Source organism: Rhinolophus sinicus, chromosome 5 (assembly GCF_057876585.1).
Source record: "Rhinolophus sinicus isolate RSI-liver-muscle chromosome 5, RSI-T2T, whole genome shotgun sequence".
Lineage (NCBI taxonomy): Eukaryota > Metazoa > Chordata > Mammalia > Chiroptera > Rhinolophidae > Rhinolophus > Rhinolophus sinicus.
The window spans coordinates 36,831,726-36,850,765 of record NC_142505.1 but is presented as its reverse complement, the minus strand read 5'-3'; the positions used below and the strand labels follow the sequence as shown (position 1 = coordinate 36,850,765).

General features: G+C 36.6%; 1 protein-coding gene across 3 annotated transcripts in view; it reads right to left on the bottom strand.

Moving 5' to 3' along the window:
- The window catches only part of ARMC8 (armadillo repeat containing 8), a 92,307-nt gene that overhangs the window by 49,111 nt on the left and 24,156 nt on the right, over positions 1–19,040 (bottom strand). For 2 of the 3 annotated variants that reach the window (XM_019747775.3, XM_019747786.3), the window contains 8 exons: positions 13,408–13,479; positions 11,847–11,989; positions 11,642–11,739; positions 8,329–8,421; positions 3,752–3,832; positions 2,088–2,163; positions 1,901–1,991; positions 217–277 (listed from right to left, as the gene is read on the bottom strand). In XM_019747775.3, the coding sequence (XP_019603334.1) occupies positions 217–277; positions 1,901–1,991; positions 2,088–2,163; positions 3,752–3,832; positions 8,329–8,421; positions 11,642–11,739; positions 11,847–11,989; positions 13,408–13,479 (715 nt within the window). Of the gene's footprint in view, positions 1–216; positions 278–1,900; positions 1,992–2,087; positions 2,164–3,751; positions 3,833–8,328; positions 8,422–11,641; positions 11,740–11,846; positions 12,003–13,407; positions 13,480–19,040 lie in introns of those variants that run through there. The other variant, XM_074312897.2, reaches the window with a different exon arrangement.

Below are 19,040 nucleotides of genomic sequence, written 5' to 3'. Positions count from 1 at the left end.
TTATTTTACTTTGACTTTCGAAACACATCTAAAATCAATTTTTAAAACTACATGGCATCCCACTGAAAAGAAAAGCAGTGTTTTATTACTATTTTATGCTATGCACACATACCATAGTGATAAATGTGTAAAAACAAATAGGAATATCAATATTTAGATTCAACACTTATGACTGGATAATTGTCACACGCTTATAGAGAGAATTAATTAGCTCACCTTTAACACTATACAGTTGTCATCTGTCCGAATTGCTCCAGCTCTACACATGTAAGTTAAACTGGAATAAGATGGCAGAAAGTAAGTTTTCGCTTGTGTTTTAAAGCTTTAAAAGGAAAATTACTTGCCTTTAAGATTTTAAGAAAAAACAAAATAGAAAGACAACTACTCTCATTTACCTTAATGGAGGTTTTGACATTCCTTTATCTGAGGTTAATTTAATAGTCAAAGACAGCTAATTTATACAGATATTTTTTTTAAAAACGACAAATTGTTTTAAAAATAAATGGCCTAATAAGTGGATAAATTTTGAAGCTAGACACTGGACACATTGGAGTTCTTTGTACTTTTCTCTATACTTCTTTATGTTTAAAATTTTCCATAAAAAACAAAAAACAAAAAAACACTGAGAATAAAATATAAAGTTAACAAAGTAGCTAAGTTTAAATGAAGTTAAGTTGGGACATTACAACTTCAATAGCAACAGAATTATCACAGAAGCAGTTAACTCATAATACTTACAAGTATCCATAAAAAATTAACTAACTATTCAGAGGTTACCAGTAGTAACTTTGAGAATTAGGCAATGACTTGGTTCTTCACAATTATATCTGGCTTTGAATAAGAATAAAATTACTTTGTACTCTCAAAGCAGGTAATGAACATTAATCACTTTAGAAACTTGAATTAACGAATTTCCTTTTTGAATTAGATTCCTTTAGTAAGCTGAGGGGAAAAAAGAAACACTAAAATACCCCATACTCTGACTTCTAGGAAAAGCTATAAACAAATCAATAAAATTCTTTACTTATATTGTAGAGGGTTGAACTTTTTACAGCTATTATCATTACCTTAAGGCTTGTTACCACATTGTTTTTTAAAAGCAGTTCTATGAGAGGATTACCTTACTAACAAAGAAGCAAATACTCAGTTTTGAAGTTAAGACAAAAAGCAAACAAATAAAAAAAATACAAACAAATAAAAAATAAACAATTCATGGTACACGAGTAATTCACTGAAATTCCCCATTCTCGCCAAACATTAGAGAGCCACAGCTTCTTAAATACTGAAACTAAATAATTCATGTAGCACAGAACCCTACGCAACCTACCTGTTACTCAACCTGTTAATGTGTTAACAATGATAGAATTAACATGTACTGAAGGCTTGTATGAGCCAGGAATTGTGCTAATAAGAACTTTATACAACTATCTTATAAACTGTCACATCTCTGTAAGGATTCTTTGTTTTGTTTTTCCTAAAGATGAGAAAGCCACATTCTCTGAAACCATGCCTTGATTATCAACTTCAACTAATTCTCACTCTGTATTTCTATACCTTTATATTTTCCTGGCTTAATACGCAGCATAATATGTGTTGGTTAAATCTGATCTAATTCTGTATTATTGCAAGTGAAATATAAGGAGAAGGGAATAAATGTAATAAAGAAGATAATAATTTTCTGTAGATAATCTTAGATGTTATATGAGTTCCTGTTCTACACACTACTGAGTAAACTGAGTAAAAAACTCACATCCATTTAAGAAAATATGAGACAACTGCCTGACTTTCTAAAAATCCCCACACATAGTGGGGATTGGAAGGAAACTAATTAGGCCGTCCAAAAATACTCTAAGACAGTGATAAAGCTCTGTCTTTCTTCCCACATTGTCTTTACTTTTACCATTTTGCTGATGTGAGCTGCATCTCAATAGGCTTATCCCTCTGTAACATCTTCACAAAAATTTGTGGTAATAATTCTCCATCAACCAAAACTAGAAGTAAAACAAACAACAAGAATTAAGGAATTCTTTAAATCTACAAAGTTCATAAATTAAATCTTGTAGGTTCCACTGAAAGTTCCAGCCTACCATTTACCAGGGTCATCGATACCTGGGGGTTTTCAAAGGCTAAAACTGAGAAGCATTTCAGTGCTTGCATTCGAACCTGTAGAAATAAATGAACAAAGCATTTATTTTAATTTTGCAAATATGAATTTTAATGTCTCAGAATCTAAACTGAAGAAATAACTTTAAATCTGCTTAAAGTACTAAAGGAAGGACTAAGGAATAAAAACAAGGCCTGTGCATCTGAAGAGTGCAGTAAGTTAAAATTATAAAAAGTTAAAATTAATTTTGAAGTAACAGAGAAGAAAAAACAGTGAAGAAGTAAAAGTGAAGTAGATAAATTCCTAATCAAATTTAAAAGAACACTGTACAAAATACAATGTTGGTAAGGCAAAGGGAATTGAATAACAATTAATTACCAACTGTCTTCCAAATGGGACATTTCTTTTTCCCAAACTACCAAACAGTGAACTAAAGCGAAAGAAACAAACAAAACAAAAAAAACCAAGGAGTACTCTTATAATTGTATATGGGATGGGGGTGGGGGAAGAAAGGAAAACAAAATTACAATAAAAGTTTGAAAAGGACTAAACCAATTTAACTTTCAAAACCCCAAACGCCTATAAATTTTGCTACCATTCCTTAAAACCAGGTAACTGGTCTGGGATGATACCAAGGGCCCAAACTCTTGACCACATACAACATGTTTTTAATTTGTAGGAGCACCATGACAGCGGTTATTTTTCATTCTTTCTGTTCAGTTTTTCCCAGCTGATCTAATCCTCACTTCCAAGCCCACGTACATATTTGATATCCTTTTGTGGAAACTGAGATTGGCAGGCTAGGTAGCTGAGGTGTGACGAAGCCCTGTGCCTCACTTGGGCACTGCTCCTATTCTTGTGAGCTCTTCACAGAGATGAACTTTGGATGTCTGAGGTAGGGAAAACACGTATTAGCGGGCTGCAATAAAGCTAAGGACCACAAGAGCAGACTACGATCGGTGCAAGTGGATAGAAGACAAAACGACAGCCTCTCTGCTCTACAGGAAACTCCTGGCATACCCAGCTCTAATGTGACACAATAAGGACAATGTCCCAATATTTGCTTCCATTTGCTAGTTGAACAATGAAATGTCCAAAATTTTAGCCACATGCCTGACAATGTATCATGATTCTGCTTACCCAAAAGACAGGAAACAAAGTTTTATTAACAAATCTGAAAACCCTTGACTTTTAAACTCAAAATACAAAACAGAACACATTTTAAATGTTGATGTATATGTGGGTATGTGCTGTAAGTTTGAGTCACTGTGGCTAAATAAAGGTCTCACAGAGGAAATCCCAAGTCTTTCCTGATACAGCAAGCCACTGTTCTTATATACTATAAGGCGTCAGCTTTGACACAGACAACTAACTGGAAGAGACTAGTAATGATCACAGATGAAAATCAACAGCAACTCATGCCACAACCATATCCTGAAAAACAAGGAAAGGCAAGAGTAGATTTTCTTTTTTAAGGAGAATTCTATAGGTAAGACAATGCCCCATAACATTTTACTAATAAAATACTACTCTTGACCACAATGTCTATCAAAGAAGCAATAAAATAACGTGGGTCTCTTTCTAGACCAAGATTCTAGAAACCAAAAATAAAGTATAAAAATCTGGCCATAATTTTTAACATCTTACTTTATAAGATACTGAGGTTAGTAGGTGAGCAATATTCTGAACTGCACCATGGTTAAATAAAATTGTTTGATGATCTGGACCCTGTAAGAAAAGAGAATATAGTAATACATTAAGAAGAGTAATAATTCATTACAATAAAACATTTACTCAAATGTAGAAAACCACACACAATACAATGGAGAATTCTTCTCTTGCATACAGCCATCTCAAAAAAAAGCAGGGCAGACACTGTTTTTAGTCCTGCAAGGAGCTGCCATACCTTACCTCATCCCAATGCTGCAGAATTACTACTGCCTTCTTTCCTCCCCAAAATAAGGAAGGGTGCACAGAAGCTATCCTGGCACAGCCCCATTGTATTTCTTAAACAGACACCCCTACAGCAACAGAACCACTGTGAATTCTGCATTTCTTGTGCACACCCTCACTCTATGCCCATAGGAGATAGTGGTAGTCATTTTTACAATTAAGATGGTGAACTAGAGAGGAGATACCTAAAATAATAATTGTAAGATGAACTGGAGCAGTGACGAATCAATCTCAACACCTCAGGAAGTCTGAGTAATAAATGGTGGGAAACACAGCACTCCATCACTGAGAAGTGAATAGCGTGTTTTGGTATCTGTGTCTATCTCATTTCTTTTCCCAAAACCACCACTTCTTAGAGTAGGAAACTAAAGAAATAGAAAAATTCAGGTATTTTACTTTTCATCAACTCTGTTTTCTACTAATGGATTTACTGAAGATCTTTAAAGTGGCAGAAGCCAAAGGTTTAGCCAAGACTTCCAATTTGCCACAATTCTTATTCATTCATTTTATGTCCCACTCAAATAATGAAAAGACAATTAAAGCCAGGACAAGGATGGTATGTCATACTTATCATTATTCAAAAGAGTCAAAAACATAGGTAGGTTACCTGTCTGGGTTTACCAGAGGAAACCAATTACTAGTCTAGAAAAAGAGCTGTCAAATTTCTCCAATCCACTATTTAGCCAAGTAACCACTATCGTAGGGGTGGGTGCTCATTCTTTCTTAGACCAAAATAATCATCATTTGAAGTGGGGAGATTAGCATTCGTACTTCTGAATAATAAAATAGCCATATTCTATTTTATAGGTAAAAGCCCCCTAAACATTTTACATACAATTAAAAGGGTCCTTAAAAAAACTCCAGCAATTTCTCTTCATTTCTATACATTTTCTAACTTCTGATTTCTTATTTTTAGTCACTATGTAAGATTCCAGTTTATTCTGGCAAACCCCCATTGCATATTTCAGGCAATTTCTAATGTCTCACTATTATAAACAATGTTTTGTTGAACTTTATTAAAGCTGCATCTCAGTGCAGAGCCTTAGGGTATAAAGATAAAATTCCCTGAGTACAATTGCTTGATACATTTATCACTACATATCCATCTAGAGTAGTGCAAGCTTGCTTTTATAATGACTGAAAATGCTGACATTCTCAGGGCACAGGCTGGAAGTATGCTCTCTCCTACCTCATCCTCACCCCTGAATCTGCAATTATAATTATAGGTACTATTTACTGGGTACTTGCTATGTGCTGGGTACTGCTCTAAAAGCTTTACTTGAATTATCTCATTTGAAATAGAGGCGTCTCTGGCTGATTCATTATAAAAACAGTGGTAGATGGAGACTGTAATGGGGGAGCCAAGGAAAGAAGGGTCTCTTAAGAATCAGACCTATTTTTTTCCTACCTAGTAACAAGTAGGTAACTAAAATAAATTGTGAAGCTAAGCCTGAGAGAGCCTTGGCTAATGTGTCAGCATACTAAGATGGTTCGGCCTTCCTTATAAACTTTAGCACCCCAAATTAAATTCCGCGGTGCTTAGCCGGACAGTTAAGGAGGCGCAGTGCTGCCGCCACCCCTTGCTCCTCACTGTTCTTCCCCCCCTTCTTCAGCCAGTCGCTCCCCTGCTTTGAGGCAACTTAAAGCTAGTAGATTATTTTATGTTCCTCACGGCATTTATACATATACAAAAAAACACGTAAGTATATTCTTTCCCCCTATTTTAACACAAATGGTTGAATACCATATATAGAGATGTGTGTGTGTGTGTATATGTGTGTGTGTGTGTGTGTGTGTGTATATATATATATATATATATATATATATATATATATATAAAGTATTATGTGTACTATAAATACATATATATTGCCCTAAACCTTTTATTTCCTTTATCATATGTCTCAGAGATCATTTATATCAGTACATAAAGAGTTTTCTCATTTCTTTTTGGGCCTTATTCATTGTATGAATGTGCCCTACTTTAACTAGTACCCTATAGTTAGACATTTAGATTGTTTTCAGTCTTTTACTATTATTATACATACTCGTACATCACGTCAATGAATATCCATATGCATACATCTTTTATTTCCTAAGAGCTAAATCACTTGTGGAATATCTTCACTGATGAAATCGCTTATGAATAATGGTGAAAAGATCAAGCACAATGCAATTCTCTGAACATAACTGTTCACCACTACTTACAAGATAATGTATTTTTTAATCCCTCACATTCTTTGCCCCAGAGATTGCAGCAAATATTTGTTACAAAAGAAGCTCTTCCTACTCTCTGCGGTCATACATAGGATTGTGTAAAAACAATTTTAAGGAAGGAATTAGTGGCTGAACCAACTAGAGAAGGAGGAGCTATCATTTGATTGTTATCAAGTCTCTCTTCAATCTCTTCAAATCAACTTGCATGAACCTGGGGTTACTGAGGCAGCATCCACAGGGCGGGAGACACATAAGCCCTCATGATCTTAAACTCCAAAAGGTTATTTCTATTGTCATTGGGTTTATAAATGCAATCATGTTTCCTGAGGTCTAGTTATAGCTCAGAAAACTTAATTTGGTCATTTCAGTGCGGTAGCAAATGCTAATTATCAGGCTAAAAGAAAGTGAGTTAAGATGATTTCCTCTGACAACACCTTCAGTTCTGGTAGTGGCATGAGGGTGGCCGCAAATTCTTGCTCAGCCTAAGCTTCTCTCCAGCAAAAGAACTAGTGACTTAATGGTATTCCTTCATCTATGATTTCAGCTCAAACAGAACTGAGAAGTTCCAGATGAGCAAGCCTGAAAGCGTTGAGAAGTTTCTAACGAATACTTCTAAAAGCGATTTTAGGAATGGGATTATTCCAACGTCTCATAACTGAACATAATTTGACATGCAGGAGTTACATACATCCAGATCCAATTTTCCATGCCCTTTTGGGATTAGAGTGGTTGTAACGAGTTGATGCTGTGGTGTTCTCGAGCACTCAGGTATAGATGCTCAAAGATCTTTAGTGATGGACAGAGTTCTGGAGAACCCGTTGCTACCTGCCAGAGCTGGCTAGAAGACATCATTTCATTGCTGGAAGATTCTAGACACTGTTGGTTCAGCTCATTTTTAGCGAATGAAACACAACAAAATTGTTTTTTCAAAGCTTTTCTTTGCCCACTTCAAAAGATTAAGGATTGTCTGACATCCCTAGTCTTATGAGTTAGCTTACCCACTGTCAAAGCAATCTGGGAAGAGAAACTTCAAAGATTCTTGACAACAATTTCAAATTCTGAATGCCTTAAATAGAATTCAGTAGGCTGTGATAACCAGCTAGGATTTGGGAAGGGGTTTAAACATTTAAATTATAAGCAATAGGTAATTTTTTGGGAATCAAATGATTTAATTTTCATTTATTTGGGAAACAGATCTAAAATGGCAAAGGTCTGTGATCTTCCTACTTTAGTACGTAGGTACTCACTTCTCTTTCCCTTCTTTCCTATTGTTCCTCAAACTCTTCACTTTGCATTTGTATTATAAATGATAGTTAGGTGACTAATGCTGTCCTGAAAAAAATTATGAAAGGTCTCAAATAAATAACCGTCCATAGTTATCAAAAGAGTACACTCAATGTGTAAACTATGAAGCAAATTAAGAACTTCACACCACTTTTCAGTTATGTTCAGGCCCTTTTAATAACACAAATTTCTTTCTGAACAAAGAGCAGAGAAGAATCTCTCATTTCTCCTTGTATGAGATCACTTTAAACAACTTCCAAAAATGTGGAAACTGAGGATGTGGGGAAACAGTCATGATAACACCCTGCTTTTAGGGATATAAAACAGTACAACAAGACAGTATGTGGTAAAATTACAAATGTATACATTCTTTGAGTCAGCAATTCCATTTCTTATACCATATCTTACATATAAGGTATTTGTTGCACACTGTTTTGTAATAACATAAGGTTGGAAACAAGTTAAATGTCCAACAACAGAGAACTGGTTAAATAAATTACTGTACATCTATACAGTAAAATACTATATGGCTGTTTAAAAAAAGAATGAGGGAGCTCCTTATGTACTGATATGGAATAGCCTTCAAAATATGTTAAGTGAAAAATGCAAGGTGCAGAAAGTGTAGGTATGGTATACAGTCATTTGTGCCAAAAAAGGGGGAGGGAGATATATACATAGGTCTGCTTACATGTATAGCTTATCTCTGGGAGGACACCCAAAGGAGGCCCGTAAGATTGTACAGTACAGAGAATACTTATTCTGGTTCTTACTTTACAGCAGTGGGAGAAGATCTGACAGATGTACTCCTGGGTGTAGCGGGACCTGCTAAGCAGCGCCATGAGGTGCGGTATCACCGTGGCATCCTGGAGGGGAAGGGAAGGAGAGCACAGCAACCAGGAACTTAGACACTGTGAGCACAGCTAACACACTATTGCCACGAGCAGGGACTTTGGCAAGCCTTTTATCTTAACGACAGTAACTTAAGTCTGCTTAAGGAACACAGCAAAAGAAAAGCAACATGGCCATCAAAACTGTCTGCGCAAAGGACAAGGAGAGGGGCTTTAACATTCATACAAGAAGAGAAAACTCAATTTCTTTCCCATAAACAGCCTACATTCCCATGATAAAACAAAATCATTTCAGTAAGACTTGACAGAAATCTGTTCTGAAACCCAAAGTGAGATAACTAGTAAGATATCAATAAACAGCTTATAAGGAGGAATTACTGTATAAAGATAAAACCTGGCAATTTTGATCTCTGAGATGTTAAGGTAAGGATCAGTAACTAGTAACAATCTCTCATAGCTAATTTCCATCTTCACAATAACAACTCTTCACTGACAGCATACTCTCTACTATTGTTGACACTTAGCCACATACATGATGGTACAGAAGAGAGAAGAATCCACCCAACCTGCTGCAGGGCTCTCCAAGTATCTCCTTTTTATCGGAGTGCAAAAGGAATTAAAAGTTGAAAGGGGATTTGAACTGAACTGCAGAAGGAAAGGAGATTTAGCTCAAGCATCGAGCCAATGCTGTCATGAGTCCTAGAGATATGCCTCTCAAGTATGAATGTGCATGCAAATTCCTAGGGAATATTCTTTACGTGCAGATTCTGGCTCTATAGGTTTGGAGTAGGTCCTAAGATTCTGCATTCTAACTAGTTCCCAGATGAGGCCATATAGACCATACTGCGACAAAAGACAACAAGGCGCAAGGAAGAAAACTTAAAAGAATACCACTGTTGGGATGAACAAGATTTGGGGTTTCCCTTAGAATGAAAAAAATACCCAAGATATGTAAACACTAAGTTAAAAAAACAAAACAGAAGGCTGTTGATTCCCTACAAGTAGAAGCCTCTCCTTTTACTTATTAGTACAACTCTCTGAGTTGTCAAAAACAGTTTAAAAACAAAATGGTAAAATTAGAAAACCACAAAAAAAAAAAAAAGTCAGGTACTAAATGCATAGAAAGAAAGGGAAGAGAGAAGATGATATGTCAAGTATGTGTTTATTTCACTGGGGAGCTGGGAGACAGTGGTTCCATGGGCAGAAGACAGGGAAGGAGGCAGCCACTAAGATACAACAGGCAATCGAGAGGAAGATAAAAAAAAAAGACTCTGTTAGGCTCCTAAACCCACTTCCATCTCCTTCCTTTCCCCCAGTGCTCTCTCATTCCTCAGTCTTTCTGTCACAACAGCCCCATCCCATTTCTTAACACCTACCCCCCTTTCTTCCAACTGTGTTACATCTGCAGTTTATAATTCAGTAAACAGGCAAAGAATAGTTACATAATTTGTCCAAAGTCACCCATCAGATAAATAGGATTTCAAACTAGACATCTTACCCTCTTCCAATTTGACGACTGTCTTGAGTTTAGTGCCTGAGTTGCCATGGCAGCTGGCCTCTACACAATCCAACTCACAGACCTCAGTTAATTACACTGAAACACTACTCTCTGTAATTAGCCTATCCAATACTTTTTATGAATTCTCCATTGTCTCTGAAGCATAAAGTTGAGATATTTCAGAATTTACATGTTCTTACTGTGAAAGTCACTCAATGTCCCTGGTTCTTAATTTTTCTCATGTAAAAAAGTTGATATACACTAGTTTTCCAAATTATGCACCATGATTCATTAGCGAGTCAGGAAACTAAGTTAGGGAGTGAGGAGGAAGGAATTAAAACAGCTGGCCAGAGTCAATTTCTCCCTCTATTACTGGGCTGGAGATTGCAGAGGAACTTCTAGAATAAAGAAGATAGTGGGTGGTTTAATCTCTTAAACAAAATAATACGACCTAAGGAGAACAGATAGGCATTTACTACGCTCAAGTTTGAGAACGACTATAGTAAACAATTTCCATATTGATGAGGCATGGCCCCCTGAGGTATAAAATTGAGGTATGTCATAATTTACAGCTTCCCTGTGTGCGAGGTGACCCACACACCTCCCTTACAGACCTCATGTATCATTACAGGCCAGAGGAGAACGTGCCTCATGTGTGAAGGATGGATTATGGAGCCATAGGACATGTCCCCTCTTCATGCTTGCTTTGCCTATGCCTCTTGATTGCTTATATTCTTGAAATATTTGTAAAGGCTCATTCTGGACAAGATCCCTGACTCGTAGGTGTACTATGCGACATTCTGGTTCTTTGTGTTAGCTCAGAGAAGCACAACCAGCATTTTCTTTAAATGATAAAGCATAGAATAGAAACCAGAGGAATACTGGAATTATTTTGTAAAGATTGCCTCAGGATATTCTCTCTCTTTCTCTCTCTCTCTCTCTCCCCCCCCCCCACCCCCCTCTCTCACACGCACACAAATTCACACATATGCATGGGTGACAATGGAAAATATATTTCTGACTGAGGATTATAAATAAGTGTATTTGAAAAACACTGACCTGGATAATTTTCATTAAGAAAGCCCCATGTAATCAACATATAAAACTACCCTCTAATAATCCCTGAGGTTTTTTTAAAACTACTGAATAACTCAAAAGATATTTGGATTCTCTTGCACGTATTCTCTGATTCTTGCCTGGCAAGTAAGCCTCTTGCAAGCTGACACTGCGTCCTCTCTCCAGTCGGAGCTAACGCTGATGTCCTTCTCGCGTTAGACTATTCTGCCCACTGTCCTGCCTATTCTCTTCCCCAGATCTTCACCAGACTGGCCTCTTTATTCTCCAAATCTTATCCATTATTCAAGACCCAGGTCAAATTCTGTCTTCTCTATAAACCTTCTCGGCTGGATTTAACCTGGAGTGACTAGAACTCCTTATCACTCATTTAGTATTAAATATACTGCCTTATATTAAAAGATCAAATGGGTCTTTTGTCGTAAAACAAACAAACAAACAAACAAACAAACAAACAGCTTAGAAATCCCTCGAGGTCTGAGACTATCTTTCACTTCTTTACAAAGCCTAGAACATTTGACACTTGCAAATTAGCAAGAACTCAAGTACTTCTTGAGACTTTTCTGTAACACAACAGGTATGATGAGTTTTGAGATGCTCAGTAAGTTAGAAATATGCTGTTAGTGAAATGCAACTGATGATTCAAAAACACCTAAAACTCACTGTATACAGTAACTCCTCTGGAGTGACAGGACTGGTGAAGACAGTGCGCAGGCATCGCAGGCAAGCTTCAATGAACTTCAGGTCTGGGGACAGTAGTCCTATTATTAGAAAATAGATTTGAGACTCATCCTTCTTTCAACCTGCATTTGAAACACTGCAAACCAATTCTAATTTTTACTTGTACAAAGATGACTTCCCTACATACCTTGCAGTAAGGCAGGGATAATATGGCAATCTAGTAGAGACTTGACATTGTTTTCAGTACCCATAGCAAGACTTCCCAATACCACTGCACATTCAGTTTTCAGCTCTGTGCTTGACGTTTCTTGCTGAAGCAAGTACAACAATCTAAAAAGAAGAACTTGATAAACAGAAGGGACTAAAAAACTTAAAAGTAAATTAGCTGAAAGTGATGTGACAGAAAAAGGCTACAAATACATTGCACATACTACAAATACAGTTGGTGAGCTTACAGAAGGCTAAGAAATGGTCGTTTGTCTCTGTCAGCTGCTAATTTAATAGAGGGATATCTAGAAAAAAATCTAGAAGAGCTTTTCTTCATTTTGATCAAAATAACTATCATATAATCTCAGAGTTTATCAGAACTATAAATGTGAAAGTTGTCCAGAAGTGGTCTTTGTAGAAACAGCAGCACCACAGTTCATGTTATCTGCCACACAGGATATGAAGACTCTCAATGCCAAGTGCTGCCAGGTCTTAAATTCAGACTCAAAATGGACCTTGAATATCCACAGTTGAGAGATTACAGAAGTCTAGCCTAGAGGGAATATTCAGTCCTTGTGTAGTAATTCAAGCAAGGGAAGCTCTCTTCTTTCTCCAATGCTCCTATTTGAGGGATTAGGGGATCCTCCCATTTCCACTCCAGCCCAGCCTGCCAAACAACTACTCCCCAAATTCTAATCATCCACCACTTATGACCATCTCCCTTATGTTCTAAGGTAGAGCCCTCACGTTCCCTAAAGCATATTTATATGTACTGAACACTAATCCCCTAAGAAAGCTTACTGCTTTATGTTTATCAAAGTATATACTCATACTTGAAGTTAGTTATAATAAAAACAATACAACCATTAATCCCGTATCAAAAGATAGAAAAGAAAGAAAAGAGAAAAAACCCAAAATATTTTAAGATTCTAAGTGAAAAGCCTACAGCAACTGCATATAAAACTTAGTTCTGAGTAGCAAAGCAAATAGGAAGTTATACAACTGTCACTGCCAAAATGGAGCTTATTAGGTTATTAGAAGAAATCAAACTTTCTATGTTAACTTAAAAAACAGCAAATTCTAAAAATTAGCAAGAAAAACAAAAAAGCAGAATTAAAAACCAAGCAGGTCTTTTTTTTTTTAAATTCAAAAAAGGTTTTGAGAATCCTAAGAAATGATTACACAATCACACAAAAACTGCCACAGTTCTAACAAGACAGGGGAGAAAGAATTGGGCTGCTGTATATTGCCTACCTACCTGACACACCCTTTCATAGCAGGTAAGGCCAATGTTCTTCCTGAATTCAAAAAGTACTCATACATTTGCTTCATATTCCATTCTCTGGTGCTTTAATTTGTGAGTGTTTTTTTTTGTTGTTGTTAAACAAATGCTTCATAAATTCATGGCATTTAAAAAAATTAAGAGGCTTTTCAAAAATAGGATAGGCAATACAGAAAAAAGATGGGTCTCAGGGCTGAGAATGAGAAATACATTAGAAACTTAGTATGAGTAGCAGAAAAGGGGATGACAGCAAACGTACCTTGGAACAGCTCCTAAGACAATGAGGTTGGCTTTCTGCTTGTTGTTTCCAATAACAGCATTTTTCATGTCTCTGAATTCAAGGGAAGAGAAAAGGGTAATATATGTTGAGACATCACAGAAAAATCAAAGATCAGTTCTTTCCACTTTATCTTTATTATGCAACATCTTAGACTGGCAAGTATAGCAGTTAGTGACAAACTCAAAGCACTGACACTTTTCCACTGGAGGGCCACAGAGAAGAGACAGAAACAGGTGCCGAGTGAACCCGGGGGGCTATAAAGCAGGAGAGCACTGAAACGGGGGAAGAGGGGATAGCCTGATTGCTGGCAAAGGACTTCCAATACAAAAACAAAACTGAGTTCTTCAATAAAGGCCACCAAACCTTTGAATATAAAGAAATACAGACCACCTTCTCACTCGGCTCTGGGAGTGGAGAATAAAAGCAACCAACCCACAGAAAGCATCTGACCTTGTTTCAGGGAGAATGATTTTGTTTACTCTTTTTCAGACTTCTTTTGGAATGAATATTTTTTATGATTCCATTTTATCTCCTTTATTGTTTTATTAACTATACCTCTTTGGGTCTTGTTCTATTGTTTTTTAGTGGTTTTTGCTTTACAATCTACATGTGTATCTTTTCACTCATCAGTCAATCTTCAAGGGATATTACCCCATTTCTTGTGTACTGTGAGGGCCTTGCAAGTACATACTTCCACTTCCCCATCCATTCTTTGTGCTGCTACTGCCACACATTTTATTTTTAAATTAATTAGAAACAACATATTATTACTATTTTTGCTTAAGCAACCAATTATCTCTTAAGGAGATTAAAAATAAGAAAACAATCATTATATTTCTCACATATTCACCAGTATTTTTGATTCTAGCTACACTCAGATCTTTATTTCGCCAGGAATAAAACTTTATTCCACAATAAGAGTACCTCCATCAATGACCAACTGGTTCACAAACATGTAGTTGGTCCCAAAGGACAGACGGAGAAAAAATAAATTGCTCCAAATAAACCTCGTACTACTAATAAAATGTTTAATAAAAAAATACTTACCCTAACTGGTCAACAGTGCTATCTTACCCTAGAACACTGGAACACTATGGGACTCTATATAGCAGTGGTTCTCAGTGTGAAGAAGAGGGCATTATAGCCCCCGTAGGGGTTTTACAGAAGTATATGAGGGTATCTGGGAATTTCTGGTCATAGTTTTTACAAACAAAGAATTTTTTGCAGTTTGAAAAAACAACAACCTGTATTTTTCAGGATTGTACCTGCCCTGTAAATAAAAGGGAGATTATCTTTTGCTAAAAGTTATTTCATTTTCGAAAATCAGATCACGAGCACAGTGGCACTCGTGGTATTTGAGTCATCAATGCCATATACTACCTTAGTCATATTTGCAGCTCTTGCATTCACACTACCTCATTAAGTTCTCTAACACAGTCACGCCTAAGCATTTACATACTGAAACATCTTCTTTTTAAATCTATCCTTTACATTACATTATAGGCAGGGCAGGCATTTTTGGAGTTACGTATGTGAGTAGGCCATATTACTATGGATTTAATTTCTGCACAGTACAGGACGTGTTACAAAATGTTTATAAGGGAAAGTCAGGTTTGAGAGCGTTAAGACCATTGCTATTGCTATACAGCCTCCAAGTTCTTAGCTCACCCATTTCTTTTCTATCCCATTCCTATCCCAAAGTAAGCTCCCCAGATTGTCGTCCAGCATCCCTTTTGAATTCCCCTTTTAGGTGGCAGAGCTCTACAATACATAGGAACTTTTTGCCAACCCTGAAGAGTTACAATCCTGAAAAAGTTCTATAGCTGGCAAACCAAAATCTTGTAGGAAAAAAAGAGTAGAAAACGGGGGTGGGGGGGTGGGGAGTTACTTTTAAAACATCAACAACTAAATGTTACAGTCAGCATATATTTCCAATACCAAGTAAATTCACTGGCATTAAAAACCTTGGTAATAATTATATCCTTCTCTTCAATTCCCTTCTTTGATTACTGCAGAAAGCTGATTCTTCCCACAAGTTTTTGAATAACATTTTCACAAGTCTTGCCTCGTACCTGCCTAGTCTTCCATTAGCTCAGTGCCTAAAGGTAGGTTTCTTTTTCAGGGCCTGATCTCTCTCTCTATATAGAAACTATCTCTATAAACTATCCCTCGGATCTTCCATATGGTTCACAGGGGATCAGTAGGAGTATTTTTTTTGTTTATAGGACCAAACTGAGGCTTACTAAAGTTTTTACCACATTCTGATACATGATTATAAAACTATGTGATCTCAAAGCCTCATTTAGCAAAGGATAGTTGGTGAGAGAGTAGGCTCCTGCCTCCTTATGGAAGCCTGTGTTTTTCTTAGAGACTTACTCAGCAATCATCAGCTTACAGACCTCACCTTGCAGTTTGTCATGTACTCACATCTCCATCTCTTCTCAGAATGTGTTGTACCTAACTAATGTAGCACATTCATTTGTCTAGCAGCTAACCATTGAGAGTGTATTTTATGCCAGGTGCCATTCTGGATATTTTCTCTATTCTGGAACTCCCAACCATAACATTTTCTGGGATTTCTCCCCATTCTTCCTAAACTAAGCAGAAATGAGATATCCCCCCATTACCATATAAACACATTCCAAATATCTGAAATCATGCCAGAGTAAATTTTTTTATAGACAAAAGCAAATAAAAATCCCTCCAAGACCAACTGTCTAGTTCTCCCAACAGTTTGCAAAAAGTACATGAGGAGAGACAGCTGGTAGTTATAGAGTAAATACAGACTAAAGAGAACACGATTAATAAAATGGACCAATGTCTAAAGAAAACAATTCTTGCTCTGACTCTAATAAGTAAAATATATATATGCTACATAAGAACAAATGTTAATGCCCAGCAAATAAATTCTATTCAGCTATTACTATAAAGGGACACTATAAGATCATTTGAATGAAAGAGTTAAAACCAAGATGAGAATCATCACATGTACTCAGCTTTAGCAGATCTAAGTACAGTGTAGGATTCCATTTCAGAGCCAGCCAGATGAAGCTTCTTTCAGTTCCCAGAGTACAGCTCTTCTCTAACTCCTTATGCCCTCCCTCATAACCTTCCCAGGCTAACCACTCATCTTTTAGGTCTGAACTGAGATGGCAGTATCACCTCCTTGCAGAAGCATGCCCTGACAACTCCCAGGTCTGGGTTGGGTGTCCCTCCTGGGTGCCCTCCATCACAATACACTCATTACTTTGTTAGGAGAGAATTCTGTTTCCTCTGGAGAGGCAAGAAAGCCAGTATGACCTGGAAATAGCAAAGAAGTTACTATCAATGGATCATAAAACATACCATGTTGAAATCCATTATTTGTATAAAATGCACATTCACAACTATCATCCAAGGTGCAAGCACAACAAAACTATGCAAGATTTATATATTGCTTTGAAGTTTACAAAGCATTCCATACCCATTATTTTATTTAATCTTCATCACAACCTTGAGTAAGATTAACCCTCTTTTACAGATGAGGAAGCTAAGACAGGTTTGGTGCTTTCTTCAGAGCTCCACATTCAAGGACAGAGCCAGTCTCAAGCCACATCTTTTAGGCCAAGTATTTTTTTCATTACCTCCGGCATATTAGGCATTCAGAATATTGTGATCAAAAAGAAAAGAATTCATGAAATATGTTTCCCTTTTTCCTCCTGTTTCAATTTTACATTTTTATATAAAATAAAAGCATTTCTAACTTTCAGTCAAAGACATCCTTTTTCTAGTAGATCAAAGGAACATAATCTCATGTCTACCAACTCTTAATGTTGGGGGGAAAATGCCCTACTTACATACTACTGAAATTCAACAATTAGTTTTGGGCTCAGCGTGTGCTAGGCTCTATGAAGAACACAAAAGCACCATACAATGGGATGCCTAATCTAAAGAGTTTACAATCTCCTTGGGGAGAGAAAAATACCACTAACAATGTAAGGCTGGATTATAAATTGAGTGCTTATAGAGCTGAGAAAGGTAGATGATAAAAGACAAGATTAGCAGGTTTTGAGGCAATGGTGGGAACTAAAGATAAACCTTAGAAAATGGCCAGGATTTGGATAGGTGGATGGAGAGGGCAAAAAGAAAGGCCATCCATAGAAGACCATACTGGAAATGAAAATGGAATGTTTCTGGGGCACTACCGGGGGCCTGCATTGAAAAGAATGTTCCCTTTAAGATGGCATGGAACACACAGTTAGAAAAGTGATAGGGAAAACAGACAAACTAAAGGGAGATAGATGGATTAAGGAGCAACCATGTTTTTTATCAGAACACGGACATGAAGGAAGCATTAACTAAGGAAGATAAGCTGAATACGGAATGGACTGCAATGCAGGTAATACTAAAGTCAAGAGAGGCAACTACATGGTCAATGTCCTTCCTCTGTGGTCCCAAAACCCCCTGCGCATATCATTATCATAGCATTCGCTAACCAAATTACCGTGGCCTGTCTCTTTAGTTATCTGTCTCCTCCTTTAGATTTTTGGATCTTCCAGAGCAGTGCCTACATTATTTATCCTTATATACTCCCATACTAATGTGATGCCTACCTAGCACCAGCTAGGCACTCAACAAATGTTTGTTGAAGGAATTAATCAATCTACCCAGGTATCTGATTATGTAAGACTGATTAGGGTGGCAACTATAGGAACCGTTAATACAAAGGACATTTTGAGGAAGCAGTTAACAGGGTGATTTGATCAGTACAGGAAATGTGATATGTGACATATCTTGAGTAACTACTTCAAGTCTGGGCCACTGGGTGCAGAGAACACCAGGAAGCTTAGAGAACAAATCCCTTAGCAAGACAGGGATCTATCTTCATTTTGGACACATTGCATTATCTTTGAGGTGAGATAAGCATAACCAGATAGAAAAGCTAAAAGTAAACCTTGGGGATAGCCCACTCTTTGAGAATGGGAAAAGGGAGCCAATATTAAGATGTTACAAACATGCATTTATCAGGGAACATTTTCAGCTAAAATTTAGCTAGAATCTTAAATATGCCCACTAATAAATGAACTCAAGAGGAACCTAATTTTAAATGTAAGCTAACCTTTCTACTTCCATTCTTTGCTCTGAAAGAGTTAACTTTCAGCATGGTAAAGAAAAAAGGGTTCAAATATTAAAATTACATATACAGTGTCTACCATAGCATATGTCTTAGAAAGTTACAAACATACTCACTGCTCTGTCTTTGTAATTATAATTATTATGTTCTTTTTGGAGAATGTAATATCCAAACATACAAGTACAGTAAGTTTTCTATTATCCAGCATGGTTAGGGAATGATATATAGACATATTCCAATTAAAGTTACCATTGTCAATTTTCAAAGAATTAAATAATAATCTATTATTCAAACTAAAGTCATTTTTAACATAGGGCTTTGATTCAGGAGGCACTTGAAAAATTTATAGTGAACTTCATTTATTGTGCACCTACTTTATGTATAAACTGAACAGAACTAAGAACTGGCAGTAATTTAGTTCATGCTTATAAACAAATTACCTGTGGTGTAGATTTTTGGAATATATGTAGTTTCAGATACAGTTCCAATTTGTATAAAT